This window comes from Homalodisca vitripennis, chromosome 8, assembly GCF_021130785.1.
Source record: "Homalodisca vitripennis isolate AUS2020 chromosome 8, UT_GWSS_2.1, whole genome shotgun sequence".
Taxonomy (NCBI): Eukaryota; Metazoa; Arthropoda; class Insecta; order Hemiptera; family Cicadellidae; genus Homalodisca; species Homalodisca vitripennis.
Genome location: NC_060214.1, coordinates 12,634,609 through 12,654,801, shown reverse-complemented (window position 1 = coordinate 12,654,801; position 20,193 = coordinate 12,634,609). Strand labels below are relative to the sequence as shown.

At 32.9% G+C, this 20,193-nt stretch overlaps 2 protein-coding genes across 3 annotated transcripts in view; one reads left to right on the top strand and one right to left on the bottom strand.

Moving 5' to 3' along the window:
• Positions 1-3,939, top strand: part of LOC124367310 (metabotropic glutamate receptor 4) — a 143,314-nt gene extending 139,375 nt beyond the window's left edge. For both annotated transcript variants that reach the window (XM_046824036.1, XM_046824035.1), the window contains exon 7: positions 2,458-3,939. In XM_046824036.1, coding sequence (XP_046679992.1) covers positions 2,458-2,561 — 104 coding nt within the window. In that variant the 3' untranslated portion in view covers positions 2,562-3,939. The remainder of the gene's footprint in view (positions 1-2,457) is intronic.
• Positions 3,940-7,889: 3,950 nt separating this feature from the next.
• Positions 7,890-18,621, bottom strand: LOC124367308 (INO80 complex subunit E). The gene is made up of 6 exons (XM_046824034.1): positions 18,499-18,621; positions 18,222-18,338; positions 14,848-15,029; positions 10,904-11,036; positions 8,936-9,096; positions 7,890-8,030 (listed from the first exon to the last, which is right to left on the bottom strand). Exons 2-6 carry the CDS (start codon positions 18,318-18,320, stop codon positions 7,946-7,948), a joined length of 660 nt encoding a protein of 219 aa, XP_046679990.1. The 5' UTR covers positions 18,321-18,338; positions 18,499-18,621; the 3' UTR covers positions 7,890-7,945.
• Between the last annotated feature and the right edge of the window lie 1,572 nt (positions 18,622-20,193).

The following is a 20,193-nucleotide window of genomic DNA, read 5'->3' as shown; positions in this document are numbered from 1 at the left end:
ATAATTTATGGATTTGGTTCGTAACAGAATAAAATCTTTAATGTAACTTTTTAGCTATTTTCATTTTATGTGAGTGCATCACATCTTTAGGGATTTCAAAATAAATTTTGAATGATTAGTAATTTAAAAATTAGGTTTTTATGGAATGAGTATGACTTGGTTTGCAACTTAACTGTACATTTTATATTTCTTTTTCTACTTATCTTCCATAATATTTTTAATACCCTGCTTTGCGAATCTGCAATATTTTTGTGGACAATTGTAAGATATAGTTCTAATAAAAGTGTCTTTTGTGTCATAGTTTATAGTGGATGTAAATATACATGTTTTGTAGATATGAGATAAGTATTTACTGCATGGACTGTTGTAGTACGTAATGGATTTGTATGATTACATTCAAGGTGCCGTTTACATACTCCAAGGCAACTCGCTAGATTTTGAAAGAAAAGTGTAATGAAGCTTAGCTAATGTACATATTTAAGGTCTAAGTATAAAAACGATAGACAGTAGTCAAAAAGCTTTAATTTTATATTTATAAAAACACGAATAAAGTGTAAAACACAGTCTACGTGTGTAAGTGTAGTCACAAAGTATAAAGTATATAGAGAAAAATGTAACCCTTTGCGATCGGGAGACCACCCTACACTTATCTCTTGTTCAGCTCTGGTGGAGTCTCATGTGGGTTGTCCTCTCAGCTTGCTGGACCATACATAGTGGCCCACATTGTGCGTCATTTTACTGGCGCTTGTGTACCTATGTACGTCACTTTTACTCAGATTCAAATTGTAATATTTAACCTTCGGCTCTTTAAATTAAATTCTCAAATAATTAACAAAGTTCATTATTACATTTTATCGATTGGTTATTTATTATTTGCTTATAAATGGACCAAGTAATATGTAATTTAAGTTATAGTTTGATCTATTTTAAAAATCATTTTTATTTGCACATTACAAAAAAATAATTAGTTTCAATTAGATCTCTAGTATCAACAGAATATTATCTCGTTGCCATATTTTTAATTTCACTCAACTCCACCAAATGCACCAGTATTTTAATAAATAAATAGGATACGCTATGGCGGCTACAGTGACACGGACAGTCGGGTAAAATATAATTTTGAACGATGTATACTACAGCATGTGCTGCAAATAGAGAAATATTAATTATTTAGTTACTTACTTGGCTGAGAAGTTGCAGCACTTTCCAGCCACAACAGGATAAGGATTGAATTTGGGCCACACGTAGTGGCCTGTCGAGCTGAAGGCCAGGACATGGACATAAATCACAGACATGAGGCAGAGAACATCCCATGTCCACATATGTGGCCTATAGAGGACAATCATATGAATTTAATGCTGATCGCAAAGGGTTAATTTAACATTCTTTTAGATTATTATATCTAACCTCACAAAGCATATTCCTACTTCAGAAACGGATCATAAGTACAATCTACAAAGCACCGTACTTAGTTCACTGTAGGAGGGAGACTATTTGTACAACTGAAAGTGCTTTGTTTGTCCTTGAGTCTGCATTAATGGGGAGGAGAAGGCCAGGAATATTTGCAAAAAGTGAAGAAGTTCATCAATATGCTACAAGGCAAAATAAGAATATGAATTTTAATCTAGTAGCATTTAGACTGACAGAAAATGGACCAAGATTGAGGATCGTGGATATTAGATTGAGGGTTGTGAAGAACTTCATGAAGGAACCTTTACTGATGAGACCGTTATTCGGTTGAGGACTTTTTCACTGAACAATAGTCCTTGCTAATAGTGATAAAAAGCAAAGTAACATTTAAACGTATATGAGAATTTTTATTATGAACGGACATTTTACATAATTGAGTTAGCAATGTTTTTGAAGCCTTCAAGATTATAAATGGACTCTCCTTCAAAATCTGTGGAGAGCAGTCTTAAGGGTTTTTGGAAGCATATTGAACAGCTTCTGGAGTGACAGGAAATTCTGGATGGGTAAGGTTGAGGATAGGGGCCACCTCCTGTCGAGATCCATGAAGAAGAATTTTGGGCATTAATCTGTCATGTTGCATTGGATGAAGGGAAGGCCAGCTCTGTACAAGCCTCTCCAGTCAAAGCAAGCAGAGGGTGGCAAACCCTTATGTATAGGCTAGCAACAGCCCTTAACACTTAGGGATCCTCCACAAACTCAAATAGTCACCTCCCGCAGTAGACTAGACCTATCGAATTACCCTTGAACCCCAATATCTCGACAATTGTGTCCTTGACATCAATAAGGTTGCCCACATTTAAGTGACACATCGGTTTTTGCTGTGCCCAGTGTGGGTTCAACTGGAAGGTATTAACCAAGTGAACCCTTCTGGGGAGGTTGAACCTCATGCGTGACGTAATAAAATCTGACATGTCCTAATATTTATTTGGAAAGTTCTCAGTATTTATAATTCCACAACACCCATTATAAGTCACATTTCTGTTACAGGCAGTGGTTTTGATGCGAGTATGTACACCACAGTTGAGCCTACCTTGTCCAGCAATCCTAACGTCTTCTTCCACCGAGGGGTCCACCCCAACATGATGTACTGAAACCGTCACCCACAGTCTTAGGTTATGAGCTGCTCAATCTGCCGTCTCGTACGCTTTGTCACACACTTTGTGGTCAGCTGATGTGTGCTTATGCGTTGTGTCCGTCCGAGCGACAATTCCATTCTCTTCAACGAATGAAAATATTCCCGATCATGAAACGTCAAAACACTTTGGTAACTCAAAATTCATTGTTTTACAAAAATCCACTTAAGTTGGCTGTACTGGTGGCCATTGTAATTTGAATCCTGCAAGAACAATATAAAAACTGTGCACTTTTACAAGATCATTTTCGATCATAGGATTATGGAAGATGTCTCATTTAAAGATATAATTAATACGCATCCAAACTTTTTAGTTTTTTTAAAAGTTTTCATTCAGAAAAAATCTCAAAGTTTTTTGTTCAAATATTCAAAATGTATACGCTTAATTAAGTAAAATGTATTTAGATGTGTATAAATTACGTCTTCATAATGAGACATTTCTATAACGCTACAGTTAAAAATAAGTTTAACATTGTTCTTCTGGGTATTTCATTTCTGCCGGTTCTCAATAACTAATGTTATAATGTTACTGGTTAAAAATAAAAACACAAAATAGAAGACCACCAGTATTTTTTATTATTTTTCATATTAAAACCGGTTGTGTATATAACCAAACTGGTTGGACTCATTGCAAGGCTGGACCTCACGAAGTGTGTGACAATGCTTGTAAATCATTTAGGACCTTATTATTTTAGTTAGGAAGTTATAGAATTTATAAACTAGGTACTTTTATTTCAGAAAAATACAACGATTCAATTAGTACAAATTGTTACTGCTAAAGTGAAAAAGCCAATAGAGAAAGTTTATTCAAATAGAAGTTATTCATCTCAATTAAAAAAAAAATATTTAAGATTGGACTTTAAAGAATGTTAATTAAGTAATCCATTTAAAATTTTGTAACTGCTTACCAGTAATCGCTGCACAATAGAGATAAATTTGGGAAGATTTTGAATGATCTCTAAATAATTATTTTTGTATCCCTAATGGGCTGATTTTCAGATTTCTTGTAAAACAAATTATCCAACAAGTGCCTAATGTAACAAGTATTAATATCGTTGTCGTTGTTTAGAATGAATCGAATAAATATTTATTCTGTATCTGAGTGTTTCTTATAATAATCAAAGAGATATGTTTAGATTGTGTCTGTCGTGTGAGTGTTAACTGAGATCTGGAGTGAATGTAGTGTGAAGTGAGTGAACAGTCCATTTTTTAGACTAGACCAGCTGTTGTAAATTTAAAAGAATTTCCAGTTAGACTAAGAGTTAGTCTGTAAGACTTTGGCTACCAGAATGCCACCGAAATATTTTAATGAAATGAGTAAATATTACTTTAGAGAATTTTGGTTTATTTATTCCCAACTTCCATTAAAATATTACGTTCAACCCTCCATCCGTTAGACGACTAGTGACTAGTTGCAAAAAAATATTTCTCCAATGTTGAACGACTAGTCACTAGTTGATTTTGCAGTCATCTATTTAATCAAACTTTTGCTATCGAAAATAAAACTTAAGTAGGACAAATATTATACCAAATTACTTGTGATGTTTCACTGATTAATTTGATATATAGATTAGTGAATAATAATACATAATAAGTATGCACCAAAATTGTAAAGTTGCAATACAAATGTTGGTTTTCTGTGCATGGTTCACGCACTTCGAGAGAGCATGAAAAATGGTACTTTTTTCCCTATACTTTTGCTGCGAGAAACGTCGCTTAGAAATGAGTTTGGCTTCATCACTGCGTTCAGAATTTATTTTTCAACAAAATCATCTACTTCAAACATCTGTTTATTGATATATGTTGCAAAGAAAGACCTTCGACGCAACCACTGTTTACGACATTTCTGTAATGTTAGACGACTACTTTCACTAGTCGCTAGTATTTTGTTGTTTCTCGTAATATTATTAGAGCTGTGTTAGTATCAAATGACATAAAACTTTTCCTTGTGAAATTTGCCAAGAAGTGGTATAGATATCTTCAAGGAATAAGTAAATTATAAGTGTTTATTTTATTATTTCGAGAGGACTATAGCCGCCATATTGATTGATTGATACTCCGGCATTACTCATTGGGTATTCTAAACTTTGATTTGCGATTCATTTATTGTATAATACTTTAGTAGGCTAAATTCACGGGTTTGTAGGCTAAATTGTGATATAAAAATCGTTATACCTAGGTAACGATTAGATTACAAATGATTTTTATTTCTTTTTTTTATTTATTGAACACTATGAGTGACCTTATAAATACGTCAGGTGAACTTGAGACAATTATTACACAATGAATTTTTATTATAATAAATTTACTCCATTTTAGGCATTTTCTGATGGTGTATTTTGTGTTTTTTTTACAACTTTTATTTCTTGACAAAACACTTCTTAGGATTTATAACAAACATTTTAAAATATAAAAGTAAAAAAAAACCAAAAAAAATATATTTTTATTTTCAGAACTTTCATGCTCTACAACAGGGCTGCCCAACCTACGGCCCGCGGGCCGAATCCGGCCCGCGAGTCAGTTTTATGTGGCCCGCCTTGTTGCCAAAACAACCAAATTTGTTTAAAAAGCATTTGAAATATTAAATAAATACAAATTTTGAGAAACAAGCAGTCTAGCCGATTTCACGTAGAACGAGCCGTATTCATTTGGTGGAGTATGAGTGTTGAAAGAAGTAAAGTAGTTGCAGACAGATTTCACTGACTACGGTGGTGGCTGCCGGCTGGCGAATAGAGCGCGCGTAAAGCACGGCACAGCGGGCGTTGCGGCGACGTAACCCCTACCCAACTCAAGGTCACCACTCGCCACGTAATTTGTATGTCCTAGTATCCTAGTAGGATTAATTAAAATCAATGTATTCAATTTATTGGTGACTTTTTTATTGTTCCCTCAGAATTAGAGCAAACATCCAAAAGTCTGGGTTTATATTTATTTCTACTAAAAGAACCTAAAAACATAATATATTATAAACCTTTACCTAACAACTAATAAATAATAAGAAATTACAATAATCAGGAAACAAGGGCAAAATAACCTTAAAACTCATATTTTGCACAAGATTTCTGGAACAAACCCCGGACAATACGTTTTGTTTGGGGTTCCAAATCCCCTGAGATGTTGGCCCGCCTGGCCATAAAGGCTTTACAATGTGGCCCTTGGGTAAAAAAGGTTGGGCACCCCTGCTCTACAACATAGAAAAGTCTCAAAATATAAGCATACATAAAATATATAAAAATGTTAGATGTAAATATGTCTTTTTTTGTAGAAACACAACATTTTACTATTTACCAAAAACAATTTACAAATTGTGGGGAAAGTGGAATTCTGTAAATGTTTTGTATAAAAACCCTTTTTTAAGACCCTTTTCTATATTTTGTAAAACAAAAGCTAAATTTAAATAAAGAAAGTTTCTTGTAAATAAAATGTTCCTTGTTTTGTACTGAAAAATAAAATGTATAATAGTGAGTACTTTACTTCAATAATAAATATTCTTTATAGGTTTGAATGAAGGTGTGCACAACTAGCAAAATAGTGCCTGCCATAATAGAAATTTCAACTCCAGATGCAGGGTTAATGGAAACAGAAAGAAAATATTAATCCTGGAAATGGCAAAGTCGTAATTTACGACACATTATTTCCTGTTGTAAGTAGACTCGCATATTACAATTTGTGTGTTATTGTGGTTTAAATAGTTTTTTTTAACTCTTTAAAGCTACTATTATGGTCATCATTCAATAATAAGTACCTCGTAGAACATAAAATAAACACAAATCAAGTGGTTTTTTATAGTAGACAAAAAATGCAAAACGGGTGTTTTGGGTCTGGTACATCTATTTAAGAAAATCAGTGGTCCCATCGACTTCCAACCAAACTAACCACCGTTAATCTAAGGTGGGCCCTCCCACATCTTTACCACAGACCAGTGTATACCAGACCGCAAAATCCCTAATGTCAGGCACGAAAAACCCCGAGACTCAAGGGCTAACTCCCACGTTCAAAAGTGGTGCTTTACACCACACAGCCATCCTGACTTGATGTCAAATATGCAGAAAGTTCACTTACGATACTCGCTGTTGCTGTTCGAGTCAACTGTATATCATACCAGTTCTAGGGTTTAATGAATTATAATAAACAAATGTAAACAGACTTGAGAAGCTCATCATCGAATGTATAAGACTTCAGAGTTCTAGAAATGTACAAAGACATCTATGTAACTATAAACTAATTTTTACAACAGACTTCAAATTTCCTAATTCTGGACATGGATAAATTATATCACTTGCACAAATTAATACAGGGGCCATTTTGTTATTTCAGTGCTTTGTGCAAAACAAACCATGCTGCCTCCCATCGTCTTGTTGATATATAGTTGGCTGAGCATTAGTGTCATCACTCCAATCAGCCAAATCTCATGGAGTGACATGCACAAGATATCGTATGAACAGACAGAAATTAAATTTTTCCAGCCCCTTGAGCTATAGGCTTCACTAACGCACAGCCAGTAATATGCAAAAAAACTAAAATTTTGTATGAACTTTTATTTGCCGCTATTGATGATCTGCTTGAAAAAAAAAAACATGTAAATTTACTTTTTAATTTTTATAATAGTAACGGTTTTTACTGAAATAAAACCTTTGCTTTGCATATATTCCACATTTTTTATTTAAAAAAAGATTGACTACGGGTGAGAGTAAAACAGTTCAGAATTTCAAAAACTTTTTAGATAAAATATGGAATAAACATCTTTGAGAATGTGTTATCTGCAAAAAAAATATATTGCAGTTGATAACGAAATTTATCAACATTTTTTCATGTAAGTGTTAACAATGTTTGCCATAATTCATCTCAAGTACAAATTAATGTTTCATAGCTCAAATAATTTTTCCTGAATTTTTAATAAGACTCTTGAATGAAAAAGAGCTTGACTTTAAATATCTAAATAAGAAATCATTGTTAGTGTCAAAATTATTTACTTTTGTTCCCAAAAACATTTTCACAAAAGGGGAGATTTTGCTATTAGAAAATGATTTAGTAGGCATCTGTGATCTAAGAAAATATTTATAAAGTTATGATTGAATATTTCTATCTATATCGTTCACAAATGAGAAGAGAGCAGAGGAGGATTGGGATAACTTCTTTATCAATTCTCATAAAAAATACATTATATATGTGCACATATGTATAAAAACCAGACGCCTACATGTTCCTAACTGTACTCACGCCGCAATGAGAGCTCCAGTAGACCAGATTGGTTCTACAGTGTAGCACAGACATTAATACACTCACAACACAAATAATGAATTTATTACAGTAACAACAAAAGTGAGAAATTTGACGAGTAAATCAGTCTGCGATCATGTCCACGCTGAGGCAGTCCTCGCCCAGGTTGCTCGGAGAGGTCTCCATCTCGCACAACTCGTTGGATTCACTGAAAGAAGACAAAACACTCGCATCACAAAACAATCATGGCTTTGGCCATATGATAATTACAGAAAATAGTGTGGTTACGAATTTTATTCACAACTGTACTGAACTGATCCAAAGGATGTAATTATTGTTGGTGCAACTGACAAACTTTGACTTCTGAAATTAACCCTTCACACGCCACAAATAAATTTATTAACTTTTCTACAACGCCAAGACAAGTAAATAAAATTGTTTCTTTAAGTTCAAAGCTAATTTTTATTATAACTAAATTATAAAAGATAAAAGCAAAAAAAAATAGAACATTTTACTTAAAATTAGCGTATTTATTGATAAAAATAAAAAAAACTGTTTATATCAAATTCTTTCAATTTCATTGTAAAATGTAATTAAACTGAAAAGTTTAGTAATATTTTACTATAAAACAAGATAAATATTTCAAACTAATCATAACACTACCACACAATGAAGATATGTAGTAGACGCGCACTCGTGACAACGACAATGCAAGCAGTAAAACACGCTAAGGATATGTTTGGTTATGGCTCTGTAGGAGACGCAGAACTGACGCGAGCAGGTGGTCAGAGTTAGACGAATGGCGCTCCCGTCCCCCTGCCATAGAGTGAAGGTCGTTTATGAATACTTCCTTGGCAACTGCGATAAGCACGGAGCGCGCATCGGACATTTAGAAAGCCTTTTGTGTACTAAAAAACTCTCCAAGAGACATAATCTATAATATCAGATATAACTGTATTTGGCGTTTTGGTCAAGGTCTACCATTCTAATATATCCGTCTACGGCGTGGGAAGGGTTAAAATCTCAAAATGAACCATTCTTGAATTTTACAAATTTTCACAAGTAAGAATTTGATACCTAAACATGAACAGGGTATGAACATGACATTGTCACCTGTCTATATCAAAGGAAGGATCGTTACTGAACATCTCAGACGGGATGGCAACGGTCCGGTCGACGTCGAGATACCGCTGCTGCCGAGCCTCCAGGTGTCGCTCCACCTCCTCTGGAGTCATGTGACCATCTCCAGAACTGCCCAGTGACACCACCTGCAGCTGTGTCAACAATCAGTCAGTGTCACAGATGATGCATAAGTAAGGGCATTTTATAAATTCGGTTAATAAGTGGTATTTTACTTGGTTGTGTAGATTAATCAAAAATGTTAAGTGGTAAAACTCTGTCATTTCTATAAATTAGTACTAGCAGTACCACACGGCTTCGCACACAAAATTCCAAAAAATCCTGTGATGAGTGGCAGTCCATGAAAGATATTCCAATATCTCGATCCACTTTACATTTAACTTTAAAGATGGCACCCATCAGTCAGAGAGTGAAATTGTGTTTATAAGTAGTTCTGAAATTTCTTCCCGATATTTTATTGAATAGTTCCAAATTTATCAGTAACAATTTAAACTATTTTACACCAGTGTAGAGAAATCCTAAGTAAAATCCCAATAAAACAAACCCAGAAAAAGAAAAGCTTCTGAATGTAACATGACATTATTTGTAAAGCGTTAACTGACTTTGACAGATGATAATAACAATTATTCTTATTATTTTTCTTGATTTTGACAGGTAATGAAAGACTACTATCTGCTGATTAAGCCAAGTTCATAAGTATAATGGACTATGGAGTTTTAAGGGAATTTTCAAGATGGTAGGGCGTTGCTTGGAGGGATTCTCAAAATAAGAATAGACTTATGTGTTAATCAGAGAAGAATGTTCATGTAAAATTACAGTACAATCGGTACAGTAGTTTTTACATGATTGAGTAACACAGACAGACATAAAAAGTTGAAACTTGGTATAAAAATTGTATCTAATAAATATCTTGACTAAGTTTGTTGGCCAACTTGCTGTCATTTTGTTCCACTATGGCAGCCATTTAAACTTTTAACTTTTGTTATTTTGTGTTTTTATAAACACGACTGAGCCAGAAAAACTATTTAGATTATGTACAGTAGTCATTATTGCAATCAAACACATGACTGCACTGCAGTCAAAGCGACATTGATATAGAATTTAGTGGTGGTGGAGACGTAACTATTCATATGGTGATATCCCAGTGGAAGTGAGTGAGTCTAACAACAACGTACCTGCAGTTTGATATCCAAACCTGAATAGGTAGGGAGGGACAAGCATAAGCAACCAATACCTCCATACAGGTGCCTTTATCCCCTTAGAGTATTTTGAAAAGATAACAAAATTTCAGACATTTGGCATCGTTGTAACATACAATGATGATAAATGCCCAATATCCTGTTATCCTTTCAAATCATCCAACGTGAAAAAACAATCTTAAAACAAAGATTATAAATGTTCATTTTTAAAAAATGTATGGATTTACTAATAATTATTATATGAACAGCACTGTGTGATACCATTTAGCGTTTTGCACAGTAAACTATCCTTGGAGCTATTGTGGCCAGGAGAGGATAAAGCAATTTCCAGACTTTTTTAAAGAAAGAATTCTGAGATGTAAAATGTAAACAAAATTACAAATCCAATGCCTTTAAGGTTAAAAATCTGAGTAGGGCAGTGGACCACAGGTGTTCGGTGTTGTCTTTTAGGAATGATAGGACAACGAGATCATCATGCCCAAACCAAACCATATGGCCAGAAGCTCTTGAAGACTGTCACTGCAATGTATCTTACCTGTATTTAATCGTCTAGAGTATATGACTCACATAAATCATACATACAGACCTGTCAAGGTCAGGCTAGAAAAGTCCACTAAAACGGGTAGTGAAATTTAAAAAAAATATAGGATAAAATAATAATAATAATAAACTTAGCAAATACAAAGAAAATTGTTACATGTGTCAAGTTAACTCTAGACAAAAATTACACAACATATTTTACCTGCGGTTGGCTCAGAGATTTAGTCACAGGTTTGGGTGTTGCTGGTTTCTTTTTCTTCGTTGAAGAAGGAGTTTTAGGGGGTCCACTCAAAGAAGGCCCATAACTGCTTCCAGAATTCATATCCACCTTCCTTCTACAAAAAAAAAAGGAAAAAAGACTATTTGTATTAATCCAAAGGGATGTTTTACGAGATGATTTCTTTTGCTTACTACTATATTTTTACCAAAATAGTATTGCTAATTTGAACATCTATTCTGCGTTGAAACGAATACACAAAGAAGAAAATACAGTATTTCAGTAACTGTAAATACAGCTATTTTTATACAGTAATATTTTCTTTGACATTCATGTATCAATGATTTTGAATAAGAACGTATATAAAAGATAAACTAGAATTTCCAGAATACACAGAAAAAAACACACAACCATAGAATGTGGAGGATTTAAGAAAAGAACAGAAAGAAACCCATCGTTATCTGAGTCTGGTTCTGAGAACCTGGACTTATTTTTGTACTTACGGATTGAACCAATCCAAAGAGTTCAAATCCATGTAACGTGTTTGACAAAATACATGGCATTATCAAATGCACACTTATATAAACAAAAAAACACTGTATGTCTGCAAAAAATAAACACTGAAATTAACAAAACAAATAAATTACCATTTTTCCCAGGCAGATCTTCAAACTTTAAAATATATTTAAAAATATAGAGGAAGCGCAGCTGAATACGGCATTGTACATTGACTGGTTGGTTTGTTTAAAGCATGTTCATGGTCAATGCTACATTCCCACGTTATTGTTAGTTTTCACATTTTCAATTTCCCATAACTGATGTTGGTTATGGGATAGTTCCCAACAACAATTCTTTCATTAAAATATTACTTTCATTTATACATTATTATCTTTAGTACAATTATCTCTAATCTATTTAGTATTTTTCCTTTGTGGGAACAATCTTGTTATGCTTGTATGGCAATGTTTGTAATTATTTAGATGTTTGGTTAATTTAAATCTGTATATGATTTGTTAGTATTAAAATGAGATCTTTATAGCAAGTTTTAGATGTTCTCTCTGTTTGATAGATCAGACAGTTCTACCAGATAGACACATTGATACATTAGCAATTAAACTATAATTTAAGAAGTTGATAAACACTATCACAACAATAATTGCATAAGTTATACAATTATTGTATAAAACCAATTACAATTATTGTATAAGTGGTATTACTAGCCCAGAGAATGTTACTCTTGAACTGCAGTTAGACCACTTTACAATCATAATTGGTCCTGTAATTGAAGCTGGACTATTTTAAAATCATAATTGGCCCTGTAATTGAAGCTGGGTCATTTTAAAATCATAATTGGTCCTGTAATTGAAGCTGGACCACTTTAAAATCATAGGTAATTGGTCCTGTAATTGAAGCTGGACAATTTTAAAATCATAATTGGCCCTGTAATTGAAGCTGGACCATTTTAAAATCATAATTGGCCCTGTAATTGAAGCTGGACCACTTTAAAGTCATAATTGGTCCTGTAATTGAAACCATTATTGTTCATATTTTTATAAATAGAAGCATCAAGGCCTAAGAAATCATGATATATCAACTACCCAGTTTAGGTAAATGTCGTATCTAGCTCAAGTTCACGATTAGACTAAACAAGTAGGCATAGAAAACTATAATCACAGTATTTAGGCAATAAGTGAAATGTGACAAATTTGAACAGTGTGTTATTCTAATTGAAAATGATCATTTACTTACAATTGACCAATAAGTTGATTAAGGTGAATTAAGCTATAATTGAGTATACTTATCACAGAACATTATGTTTTTATTCAATACCTCAAGGTTTTTTTATTAAAAAATAACAGGCTATTAACAGAATAATTGTCATATTATACAGTCTTAAACAAGGAACCATACAATTTGGGTATTTGTCAATTTTACTTCAAAACGATATAAGAAAGTTTTGTGAGAATGTTATGGGATTTTACATTTCTTCAAAATGAAAGCAGTAATTGCTTAACCGTTTGAGGACCAACATTTTATAAGTTACTTTTTGACAATACTAACAATTATTGCCTTAAAAAAGAGGGCATGCAACAAAACCACTGCTAAAACAGCTGTTGTACATACAATTTGAAAAAATCACACTTTTGGTACTGGTAATATTTTTTTGGAATTTTGTTTTTTTTTCACTCAAATGTTTGGAAATAAACATACTTAATGGGAAAAATACTAGTATGCAAAAATTTAAATATACATAAACATAGTGTTTAACCCATTGCGGATCGTATTGTTTTGGCTCGCGGGCGCGCGAATTAATTCACGGTCAGCAGCCGCACGAACATCAATGGTGGGCCACATCGTATCGCTCGCTATTGTACACTAGAAAATTCAGCTTCAAAGGTATTCGTTCAGATGGAACATGGGCCTGCTGGGGTATCCGTGATGTAGGAACGATAACACACGAGCAAGTTTACGGCGTGGCAGGGATGATGTCTGAATCATAGTCTAAATAAAGCGGCTAGGGCGAATCGATTGCAACATCCGGGCCATTATCTACACTAAACCCACCAACATGTACGTCTACGTCGTTTAGTTGTGTCACTAACCTCAAAAGTATTATAATAACAACTGAGGAAAACACCCAATCAGAAGCGCTAAAAAGCAGAGAGTAAACTCATATTAATGATTTTTCAACTTCGACATACAACTGCAATCTGTAGGATATTTATAAAACTTTTGAAAACTCTAAACGTAGACCGTTGTTAAACACTCTTAGTAGACAAGTGAAGATGATCGCCCGATCTATCAGACATTAACAGAACTATTTGGAGGGAAATTTAAAAGCAGACCGCTTTTGCGACCTGAGCTCGTCACCGTTAGGCGTTAGGCCCGGCCGCTGCGTGACGAGCCCAGCTCGTCAGTGATCCGCAATGGGTTAACTTGTTATGTAAACAGGCAAAAACTAAGTGTAAAAATATAGTTTCTGCATTTTTAGGAAGGAAATAAATAAAAATTTAAATGTAAGAAACAATTAACGATTTATTATACTTGTAATTTAATAAAATTTACTATTTATGAAATTAAAAATAAATTTTATTATAATTTTATTTGCAGTTTTAATTTGAACAGTTTTATTAAGTTACATTAAAAAATAAACAAAATTATAATGATAAAAATGCATTACACACTGGGAAAATAGAAAAAGTAAGTGATTTACAGGCAATTCCTTTTATGCAAAGAAAGCAAATAATTCCATTTTAGAATATTTAAAAATTTTACACTGATTTTAAAGTTAAACATTCTTTTATGAAATCATGACATCAACCCAAGCGGACATTTTGACAGACAAAAATAAACAAACAATTCAAGTTGCCAGCTGTTTAAGCATACAGTGTGCATGTTCTAGTGGAGAATAATATTACAAACAAAAGAACAGAATTGCATAATACATGATTACGATGTAAAATTAGCAATTGCGTAATACGATTAAATGAAAAAAAACATTGATTCTGTATAATTACGAGATCCATATTATTCAGGAGTTTTGGTGTTCTGTAAAATTGTGTGATCTGCATTCATCAGGAGTCTTGACGTTTTATACAATTATAGGATCCACAATCCATCTTAAATAAATCTGTACGGTTTATAAAAACTGTAGGTCACACTGTAGGCCTAATTACTGAAACTGCAACGGAATGACAGATTGGCTCATAGTATATTTCGCAACAATCATTAAGACTGATAGTTAGGCCTGTAGTCCCCAAAGGGCAAAACATTGGTGGGACCCCTGCCACAGACTGGTGAGCAAATTGTCTTATTGAGATGGAAATTAACCTAATTCTTCCTACTTTACTGCATGGATTCACTGTTTGTTCAGTAACAAAAATCATGTTCCTTTTTTACTGACTCTTGTTATAAAATATTGGTTCTACCTTTTGGCATCAGATCTTGCAGCTTCACCATCGTCTGAAGACTCAGTGTCTTCTCCTTCACTTGACGTTGCTTCCACTTTCTCATAGTTTAACAGACGGTCTAGCAAAAAGCTTCGGTCCCTGCTGGCCTTCAGCAATCGCCGTTGTGTTGAACGCAATGCTTCTTGAAAGCATTCATTTTCCTGTAACACATGTAAGTTGGTTTCAGCTTACACATTGATTCAGTTGTAACCTACTAGAAAAACTATTTGTAAACCTAGACTGTTTTACAAAACTTTAAATGGTACTTTGGGATTATACCGACCACACCCAGACATGAATCATTATTTGACATTTTGCTTCTACTGATTACTAGATTAGCGTAGAACAATATTTCGTCAATATAAAGCAGGAATTGTCTTATCGCAAACCCCTCCCCATCCTCAGACAAAGGTCAAAGTCTAGCGGTCTAGTAGATAACGTGACTGAAGAGTCTCGCCGCCCGTTCAGCTGGTGCCGTTGATAAAATTTTGTCGACCCAGAAACCGGTGCTAATACTCAACAGGTTGAGCGAATGTGGGGTTCAGGTAAATGGCGTAATAAAAAACAACGACAAACCGCACAACACCATATTGACTCATACGAGCTCAGTACCTAGCTGAATACATGTGGCGGTCGGCAGTTGCGGCTGAAGGCAGAAATCCACTACACTCACTCATCCTTGATATTGCTGCATTCTGGGTGTCACAGGAAACCCATTAACAATTGATAACCGTTGTAATTTTGTAATTAAAGAGTTGTTTTTTCGTTCTATAATGTTTGTTTCTATAAATTTATATTTTTGTATTCCTCATACTGGTGTGGTCGGTATAATCCCAAAGTACCCTTTAAATTTTTACAACTTCAACTAAAACACTGTAAAAAAGTCAATTGGAACTTTAAAGTATCACACATGTTAAAATCTGAACATATATAGGGAAAAGTGTTGTTATTGTGGAAAGCCAAAGCCTAGATAAAATGTTTAAACTACAGTTGATTTTAGTTATTTGTTAAAATCTATAAACTTCAGTTGATATCATCAAGGCTGCAGTATAATAAGCGGCCACCATGACAATCAAATTAACTGTCAATAATATATGTGTAAACTATCAAGTATTAACAAATTTGACCTATAGATACTCATAATTAATTATTGACAGCTGTTTTTACTATAAGAATAACAATATTGTTTAAAACTCAGTTAATTCAAACTACTAGTCATCACAAGTCATTTCTCACAACGTAGAAGTTAAATCATTTACATAGTGAGTAATGACATCGGCAAGAACAATGGCGATGTACATGCCCTTTTTGAGTTAAAAGTTTTTTTTAAACATTGAACTATGTTTTAACCCTAGAACTGTTAATCGACATAATTATGTCGGTTAATGCCGCTTTTGTGGTGTTAACCGTCAAAGTTTTGTCGATCAAACATTCCCTCGTATAATTACTTTTTATAATATACTCCGGTAACGTATCGATATAATTCATGCACCATTGGATTCGGGAAGAAAAATGCTAAGGAACACATGAGTTTTATTCCTCTTTGTATTATGGTTATGACGTAGCAAGCTTGTTATTTTGAACGTAAAAGAAAACGCGACGCCGTTTGTTGTGAATATTGCCGCTGCCGTTCTGTATCACTTTAGTGCCGAGCTGTGGATATTTGTAAGTTTTAATAGTTTTACGCGTGTTTTAGTATCGTATTTAATGTGTAGTGTGTTGTTTGATATCGTAGTAGTGTAAACATATATATTTTAGAATAAATCAATTTCTATTTACTGAAATATGTTTGAGAAATTACCGGCTTTGTGTAGGCTATGGCAAATTCATTTCACATAGTTTGTTATTGTTTTCACTTACTAAACGTTATTTATAACACTCTTTTAGCTGTGAAGTAACTATTTATTTTTGGTAAATAGATATTTTTCACAATAAAATATATATTTCCTGTAATTTCTTTGGTTATATATATAATAACTGTTTGGGTTATTCTATATTTTTTCAATATCTTTAGTTATATTTATATTTTTCTAACTACATAATATTTCCTATTACTTATAAACCATAAATTTATAAATTTTGATATAGTACAAGCTTTAGAAACTATTTTATATTTTGCTGAATGAAAATTTTTCGCAAAATTTTTGAATAATGGCAAAAATTTAACTTTTTTACTTTTCAAAAAATAATTTATGGTAATTATTTCATTACTACTGTATATTCTATTTTATTCTAAGTAATAAAATATGCAAAATAACATGTATTCATAGATAAATGTATTAGCAAAACTTGTTTTACCAAAGTCTTACGTGTACACCCGATTTTCAGAATTTATACGCATCGCTGCTTTTTGTTCTATAGCTTTATGATGCTTTCATAAATGTGTATAATGTTTATGTTTTTCTGAAACTAGATAAAATTTGACACAGAATGCTATCTCACTTATAAATATTTCTCACTATAACTTCATTTGCTAGGTATGGTCCCCCCCAAATTTAAGAAATATTTTTCGTAAATTTTATATTTGATTAAAAAAAGTGTTTATTAGAAAATTTTTGATGGTTAATTTTACAATATAGTGCAATTCTACGTTTAATTCTGAACACAAAAATATATATACTCTTATTTATATTGCTCTTATTTTATATTTTTAATAATTTTTTTAAAAAAACCTTGCGTGAAGCTCCAAAAACAGCCCGACACTACAGGATGAAATGACCGCCAGTTCTAGGGTTAAATGGTAATATAAATCTAAAGAGTAGCAATAATACTTCAACTACCATTTCTTGAAGCCAGATGTTTTACCCAGGACATCCTCTTTCTGTACCGTTTTGTCCTTCTGAACTTACCCTGAGGGAACGCGTCAACTTCAGAATACCTACTGGCACGGGATCTATCGCCCTGTTACCAAACCTACAGCTTCAACCTCCTACAATGTCCACTCCACCCTACTGAGGATTCAGCATCATGGGAACATCATACTCTCTAACATATGACATAATTTGGTTTGACAATATTGGTTACAGTAGTTTTAGATAATCATGAATAGCGTATATCGATGATTTGATTGTTGTGGTGGCCGCTTATTACACTGCAGCACTAATCAACAAATATTGTTTGTCAATATCGATGTAACAATCTGGTTCTAAATATTGTATTGAGTGTTGTGCATTTACCCACAAAAAACTCACTATTGTAATAATATTTTACAATATTTAGCCCCTCTGGTAATTGGTCACTTTGATGTTTATTAGCCACACCTAAATCCCTTACATCAACTTGTAGCTGATTTAAGTAGGCCACAGTTGCATTTTATTATTTTTTTCGTAAATAATCTAACATAAAACACTCACATAAATAAGGAATTTCAATTTTCTTTTTAAACTTCTGTACTGTGCTTTGTAGTTGATGGAGTCCTGGCTGTCATCATCTTCTTCAGTATTAGTGACCATCTTATTTTAAATAATTATCTGAAAAATAAACAAGCATCAATTTTGTTTGTTTTTATCAGTAGCTCAGTGCCCACAATAATTAAAACATAGCCTAAACAAGAGTGGAGTGGTGGTTTGTTAAATAGTGAGTAAAATTACAAATTAACTACTACAGTATATGCAACTATTAAAATCTTACATGGAGTTAAAAAAGTCACACCAAGTTCAATCATGTATCAAATAGACTATTTGAATACTTGATTGATTTATATAAACAATAAACAAAACAAACAATAACCAGACACCATCCACCAATCAGTATTCCTTCCCATCAACTAACTCAAACATAAAAAAAAAACAATAGAATAGAAAATAAATCGGTTTCACTGGGCAGACTACGGGCATAAGTACCCTAAATAATCGATTCAAATAATCGATAGCTAGATTAACATTAAGTAACGGGTAGATGGAAATCATCGATTTTATAAATCGATAGATATAATATATTTAGCTATTCTAATAAATTGATCATTAATTTATAGTCATTTAAGATTTTTCGCTCTGCACTTGAAAATAAAATATAGGCCCTAAAACCAAGAACAACATACTTCTGCACTTAAAACGACTTTGTTTGCTGCTTTAAAACAAGTTTTCATTACAGCAACACATAACACATAGTTCACACGAGTCTCTAACATTTTGCTCCCAATTAAAACATTTTGATAACCTAAGTAGTTATCGACTGATGAAATCAATCATTTACTGATACCTCGTACCGAAGTTTACTTACCCCTCTTCCATAAAATACAGAGTACGCAGCTTTCCCTATAACAGAACGTGTGTTTGTAGTATTTTTCTAATACAATTTCAATAGTTATATCTGAATTTTTATACACTAAAAATGAAAATATTGAATCTACGACTACCACTCCCTTTTCCAAACATTCTTGTTTTAATTAATTCTATTCAAAATTATTCACATTTTTAATGGACGTGTGTTTTTCAGTATTTTTTAACGATTAAATGTTATATAAATAACGGTATGGATAAATATATTATAAATTTAGTATAAATAATGAAAGAGCCGTTCATCCTTTATTTGAACGAACATTATTTCCACATTTCAACGATAATTAGTCAAAAATTGAATTTATACTGAAAAAACACCAATCTCTTACATTTGTCCATAAAATTCATAAAAAAATATTTTTATTATGAGTAGTAGTCGATAAACTCAATACTACCTAATCACTAAAATAACTAAACATGGCATTTTTATTTTAAATAAATAATTCTAATTCTTATATATTTTATAACCAGTTTGTCGTAAGCCAATGTTATTGTTTGCTGAACACGTCCTGTCCTAAGGTTAGTAAATAATGACATTATTTTCTCCAATGTACCACATTTTGCAAATGTCAGACTCTGACGTGATCCAAATCACACGGGTATCGTTTACCCTCTTGGAATCCGTAACTCCGTGACGATCTGAAGGTCTTTTGATACAGCTTGACGTGAAATATAATACTAATTATAAATTGTACACTGTTGTTTACAGGGGTGGACCCAGTCCTAATGTTTGAAGAGGGATATCTAAGCGTTTGTTTATCATTATCATTTCTGTAACAGATAATTTTGGAATTCAATGTAAACGATAAATAAAATATTTAGAAATTAATTTACTCATATTCAACATTCAGTTCATAAAGCTGAGTTAATATTTATTTATATCAAAAAGAGAGATTAGGTTTTTTTATAACAACATCTTTTTGAAAATCTTGGAATTGTTTATTCGTAACTTCGAAATCATTTGGCCTTATGATTCCACATAGCTTTTGAAAGGTATTGACAATTTATAGAATATTATACGTTGGCAACAAAAAACCTCGAACTC

Bases quoted from the DNA above. Each gene is read 5' to 3' on its own strand.
- LOC124367308 (XM_046824034.1), bottom strand. From the start codon at position 18,320: ATGGTCACTAATACTGAAGAAGATGATGACAGCCAGGACTCCATCAAC. The intron at 9,097-10,903 runs GTAAAATATGTT...TTGTTGACACAG, and splicing joins AATCTCTGAGCCAACCGCAG to CTGCAGGTGGTGTCACTGGG. The intron at 8,031-8,935 runs GTGACAATGTCA...GTCTTCTTTCAG, and splicing joins CCTTCCTTTGATATAGACAG to TGAATCCAACGAGTTGTGCG.